Source organism: Propithecus coquereli, unplaced genomic scaffold, assembly GCF_000956105.1.
Source record: "Propithecus coquereli isolate 6110/MARCELLA unplaced genomic scaffold, Pcoq_1.0 Scaffold137, whole genome shotgun sequence".
Classification (NCBI taxonomy): Eukaryota; Metazoa; Chordata; class Mammalia; order Primates; family Indriidae; genus Propithecus; species Propithecus coquereli.
In genome coordinates, this window is record NW_012137969.1 from 7,549,145 (window position 1) to 7,555,618 (window position 6,474).

The 6,474-nt window shown below is 44.4% G+C and overlaps 1 protein-coding gene across 1 annotated transcript in view; it reads right to left on the bottom strand.

The window, feature by feature from the left end:
• SUN1 (Sad1 and UNC84 domain containing 1) overlaps positions 1–1,076 on the bottom strand; it is a 44,840-nt gene extending 43,764 nt beyond the window's left edge. The window contains exon 1 of the mRNA XM_012639127.1: positions 986–1,076. Coding sequence (XP_012494581.1) covers positions 986–1,062 — 77 coding nt within the window. The 5' untranslated portion in view covers positions 1,063–1,076. The remainder of the gene's footprint in view (positions 1–985) is intronic.
• Between the last annotated feature and the right edge of the window lie 5,398 nt (positions 1,077–6,474).

A 6,474-nucleotide genomic window follows, 5' to 3' on the forward strand; every position in this document is an offset into this window, starting at 1 on the left:
GCAGGCTGTGAACGTCACTAAAATTAAGTGTTGCTCTCCCAAGGTAGAGAACAGACAGGCATTTTAAAAATTATATTTAAAATAAGTCAAAAAAGCTAAAACTAAATTATCAACAATCACTATTTTTATGCTCCACAACACAGAGGAAAGAGTAATTTTACCTGAGTTGGCCACCCATTTTGCCCTAAAACCCTATAGGACTCTTAACGAAAACAGTGTGTTGCTACGGAAAGCGTGGCCTAGAATTGTGAATAAAAACTCAATCGTCAAATGTGAGATCTGACTAATACTATTAAAAAGTATTTTTCTTAAAATAGCTTCTAATTTTCTTAAGGTTTCAATTACGTTTTCGCCACTTCAGAAGATAAGCCATTGAAAACACCACATGAGCATTTTCCTGCTGAGCCGCAAACACCCGGCTGCTGGCACACCCTAACCCGCCCAACCCGCACCTTCCTTGGGCACAAACCTATCATTTTCTAATACGCAAGTTTCAGTTCAATCACCCTTTCTGCTTAACTAGAAATGTCAAGGGAAGGTCAGCAACTTCTAAGACTCAAACTTCAAGGTTCGGAAATTGGACGATGGACAAAAACAAAAAGCTGAGCATCTGACAAAGGGCACCTCTTGAAACCTCAGGCTCAGTCAAAATTATCGCATGATGCCTCCTTCCAAAAAGGTTGTTATTTCCATTAACTTTAAAATACCAAGCCATTAATACAGATCACTGGCCATAACCACAAAGATTTATTCTCAAGATCACAACCACTTGGGTGGGGTCTAAAACAGCAAGCCACTCGCTATGACTAAACACCAAGTCACCAGAACAAACAGGTTAAGAAACGCACAACTTTCAGCAACCACACAACTTCCATGTCAACTTTGTAGTTTAGTAAAGCCGTAGCATAACAAAGTTTATAGACTCTTACTTTCAGGCAGTAAGCAGGCTCGGCAACGACAGGCCGCCCCATGGGTGCACACTCACCTGAGCGCGTACGTGTAGCCAGAGTTCTCCGGCACACACTGCGGAGGGGTGTACATGTGGAGCCGAGAAAAGTCCATGTTCACGACCTCAGGTCATACTGCAAAAGGTGGAGAAAAAGGCAATGCACAGTGTTTAACAGGGCTAGAAAATACACACAAGTCCCACCTGTTTGAGTCAACCTGTGTTACACACATAAGACTAAATGTCACAGTCAAAACTAATGAAAAAGCCAGCAGCAGTCTTTCTGAATTTTTTTCAGACAAAGGAGACATGTTTTTCATAGTTCCAAGTCCAGGAACATTTCTGTTACATTCAGCACCTAATATAACGTATCCATGAAAACGTAACAAGGCAAAACCCTAGACTACTTATAATTATGAAAACCGGGGCACTCTCAAAGAAATATTGAAAGTAGCTCCGAACTCTTTTCAAAATGTATTTTTAAATTCTTGAAGGTGTCAAAATGTTCTTAGTCTTCTGAAATAAATTCTTATTATTAACTAAAATAGAGCTGATTCTTGTTCCACAGTCAAAAAGCAGCACTGCACTCTCCCAGACAAAAACTATCACCAGCACCTCAGAGTCAAAAACAAACTGCAGGACGGATAATAAAATCAACACATTGTTTACACTTTCCCCCCACACACAAGTAAACACAGATTTTAAAAAAATTATAAAGTACTGAGCATACTGTTTCTCAGATTGTCATCTAGATTTATTTGGAATGACTCACACTTTCCTCTGGCTAAAAATATTCAAACATACACACTCCAAGTTTAAAAAAAAGTCCTCTTAGTAGTAATGTTAGTCATAACCTGTTGTTGAAAAATATAAGGAAGATAAAACTAAAATCAAAGAACATCCTGGATAAAAAATAAGTATATATAAATGACTGAACTCTGTAAACTAAGCCAACACTACATCGATTCATAACACTTTCTTTGAAATACTCCAAATAGTCTTTTGAAAATTAGGCCAGGTACAATGGCTCACGCCTGTAATCCCAGCACTCTAAGATGCTGAGGCGGGAAGATAGCTTGAGCTCAGGAGTTCGAGACCACCCTGAGCAAGAGTGAGACCCTGTCTCTACTAAAAACAGAAAAATCAGCCGGGCGTGGCAGTGCCTATAGTCCCAGCTACTCGGGAAGCTAAGGCAGGAGGATCACTTGAGCCCAGGAGTTTGAGATTGCAGCGAGCTATGATGACACCACTGCACTCCAGCCTGGGCAACACAGCAAGATCGTCTCAAAAAAAAAAAAAAATTAAGCACACATAGAAGTAAAGACCAATATTTATACATAACAATTCTACTGCTCCTACTAATCTCAACAAATATCACGAAACACTTCTATTAAAAAAAAAATTTTCAAAATTCTTCAGTTCTTTTCTGAGACACCTAGCCCACAGACTCTACCCAGAACACACATTCAGCAAGTACAATTCATTATTGCTTGGCTTTGTGTTAATTTATACTTCAATGCCTTTTGCAAATAAAATTATTTAATCCATGTAATGTTTAATACCTGTTCAATGGCCTTGACCTCTCTCTTGTCTACTTGACCCTAACTACAACACCTAAATGCAGACTCCACCACACACAGAGGAGATGCCCCCTGGCCTCTGACCCTCCACCTACGGGCTGCCCAGGCTCTTTCAGGGCACCGGGCTTGGCTCATGATCTGTGCAGGGCCTGGCTTATACTGTCACGGAGGAACAGAGCCCCAGCTGCTATGTAACAATGGGTTCCATCAGGGCTCCTGTTTAGCGACAATTAACTCAGCAACCACCCAGTGCTGGGCTCAGCAGCAGTGTGACACCTACCACTGCTCTCACCTCTAGGGTGGACGTGGGCTAATTCAGTACAGGGCAGCCAGGCCCGAGGACAGGAAAGCAAGAAATGAGCCAGCGAGGAAACAATGTCACACTCACAGGTCAGCAGCAGCTGTGGCGGAGGTGGGAGGCAGAAAGTTAGAGATTATAGACCCTTAATCTGTCTCTATCATTCCAATTTTGCTTTCATAATCACATGAATTTTAAGTTTATGTTCTCCAGTGAAATGCGGCAAAGTATAAAACTGTGTGCAGAGCCCATCATTCCGTTTCTTCATACCTCGAAACGAGGAAACAGCCCCTTAGCGCACCTGATTCAGCCCCAGCCTTATCAGATCCCAGACAGGTCCAGGGAACGTTCTGGCCATTACTTCTCAGCCCCAACAGGTGCAAAAGCCCAAACATGTGCAAAGTAGAATCTCGGAAGGAGGCAGGGCCAGAGGTCTGACAATCGGACCCAGGGTCTGAAGGCAGGGTGCTCAGCACCGCCTTGGCTACCTACGTGCGTGGTAGGGCTGGTGACAGGAGGAGACGACTCCCGGCACTAGCATGTGCCTGACTCCTCCCCACACCTGGCCCTCCTCCTCCCATCTCACGCCTTCCCTCCCTCCTCCTTCTTCCTTAACAGATCATGACATTTTAAATTTAATCTTTAGTCCTCTACAAACTGGGTATTAAATAAAATTGTAGGCTAAAATAAAGTCAAAGAAAGGAATAAATGACCTGCCTGCGAGGCAGTGCCTGACAGATGACACACACTCTGATAAGCATCACGATTATCTTATGGAATAAAGTATATGGCCTATGTTTTAAATTTTTTAAAACACTGTTTTTTCTTTTGGTTTAGCCAATACCTGAGATGGAATACTCACCCACCCCTGCCCTAAATGAAAAACACAAGCCAGGCATCTCACAGCAAGTCAACACCTAAGAGCAAAAATGCTGTTTTGACACAGGTCCATGGATGACTAAACTAAGTGCTTAGCATTTTCAAAATGACACTGCTACTAATTAAAGCCCGAAATGTAACATGAGAGCCTTCTTCTTTGTATCATGCCCAGCAGGGGAGGCTACTTGGGTTGGTCCCAGGCTAAGAGACTCAAGGGAGACCTGATTTGCATTAATAATTTGAACAGCAATGAAACAGTAAATGAAAAAATGGACTGGATATGTTTTCAACGGCATCAGAAACGCTTAGAGAGAATCTTAAGTCAGCACTATGCACAGACAGGCTAGCAGGAAAGGCCTTCGGCAGGCTTTGCTCCCCACCTGCCCAGGCCCCTCCAGGCTGCCCTGCCCCTAGTGCTGCCCCGGTGTAAGCCTGTTGAAGCCGTGTTCCTCGTGCGTGCGCCAGACTGCAGGAAGGACACAGGCCAACTGGTATCCGGCTTTGTGCAGGACGCAGAGATGGGAGCTGGGCCTCAGAGAGCTGGTTCCCAGGCTGGCCAGCTCAGGCGCCACCGCAGTGACTGGGGAGGAACCTCCTGGGGCTGGTCAGAGATGGCTGCTGTAGGATGGGTGGGTGAAGACCCAGCAACACTAGAGAAGCACACACCTCAGCAGACAACAACAAAACCTGTGATTCACATTTGTAGCTTCTCCTCAGAAAACATCAACATGAATCTGTCACAGATCCAAGGGAGGGACACACAGGCTCCTCCCCGGCAGCTCTCCAGGAAGCGCCATCTGCCACAAGCCCCACCCCCCACGCCCTGGGGAGCTCTGAGCAGCAGCCTGGCCTCCCAGGGGCCTGCCAGGGGTGGACGCTGGCTCTACCAGACTGGGCTTAACCTGACCCTTCCCTCAGGGACCCGCAGAGAGACACAATGCACACCCGCATGTGAGCATGCGTGTACACACACACACACACAAACACACAGAGGCTTGTTCTAACTCCACCCTCTCTAATCCTTAATCACCCCAGGGCTTGGTTTTCAAAAGGCAACTAGGCCGCTATCAGGAGGTTCACTTTTTACATTCATTGTAAAGAATTATTTCTTTTAAAACTAAAATTCTGAGGTGCTCCTTTAAAAATCACTGCTAAATCTTAAAATAATTATTGTGCTTAGATCTTAATCCTGTTAAAACTAAATAATGTAGAGACTAACAAAAACATTAGTTCTTTTACCTATAGATTAAAAAAAATCAGAAATTGAGTTAGAAATGAATGTTGTCCAAAGATCATGCTCAGTGATCACATCTACAACGCAACACAGAGGAGCGGCACCGTGTCTCTGATTCCATTCTGAGGGAGCAAAACAATGTTAGTTTATGAAAAACTGATGATTTACCAACTTCAATACAGCAAATCAGAAATAAATGACTTATAACCTAAAAATATTTAAAAGGGCTTTACAGAATGCTATGTGTTTTTTATATATACACATACACACATGAATATATGTTTTTAAAACTTCTAGAAATATGATACACTAGGCCAGGCGCGGTGGCTCACACCTGTAATCCTAGCACCCTGGGAGGCCGAGGCAGGAGGATCGTTTGCGCTCAGGAGTTCGAGACCAGCCTGAGCAAGAGCGAGACCCCGTCTCTACTAAAAATAGAAAGAAATTAGCTGGACAACTAAAAATATATAGAAAAAATTAGCCGGGCATGGTGGCGCATGCCTGCAGTCCCAGCTACTCGGGAGGCTGACGCAGGGGGATCACTTGAGCCCGGGAGTTTGAGGTTGCAGTAAGCTAGGCTGACGCCACGGCACTCTAGCCCAGGCAACAGAGATTCTGTCTCAAAAAAAAAAAAAAAAAAGAAAAAAGAAAAATGATATGATGGTAAATTCTGGGGAAAGGGACCTCTACTTCTTATTTAGCCCCTACTGCATTGCTTGAAAATTTTTTCAAAGAGTAGGTATTGGTTTTATAATTTTAAAAATTAACCCAATAAATATTATTTTCAAAAAAAAACAAATTTCACCTTCACGTGTGAAGTGGCGCAGGGCGGCCAGACCTCCTGGGTTCAATTCAAGCTCCTCCACGAGTTAGCTGTGAGAACCTGGGAGCAAGAGGTGCTCCCGGACCGCAGAATAGGAGTGGTGGCAGAGCTCCCCCTGCCTGCGCCTGCCTGGAGGACGCTTACTGGGGGTCGAGTCAGTCAATACCCAGGGCCTGCTCAGCGCTCCTCCTAATGCACACTGTCAGGAGCAGGTCTGTACCGGGATGCAATCAATGTTCTTTTACTTTTTTTTATTTGTACCAATCTATGGAGTACATGTGAAATCTTGTTATGTGTATGTATCACGCAGCGATCAACCCAGGGTCTTTAGGGTGTCCATCGCCCATGTGCAACATATTTGTGTTAAGTGCAGTCACCCTGCTCTGCTCTCGAACACTGACACCTACTTCTGTCTTGCTGTGTCTTACCCTATGGGCACTTCTCTCCATCCTCCCTTTTTGTCCCTCTCAGCTGTCCTAGTCTCTTATCTCTACTTTTTTTGGAATTGAGAAACAGCAGGAAGAGGTACAGGCTGGATGGGTTTGTTTACATCAGGAAAACAGCTCTGCGTGGGAAGGAAAACCATCCCCACGAGAAGACTGAGTATCTCGGGGACATCTCCTAATGGTAAGGGCTCTAGATCTTCTTCATCAAAACCCTGATTCCTCTTACAGTGACAGTCACACTGTTTCAGCAAAAGCCCTGTGTCGAGTT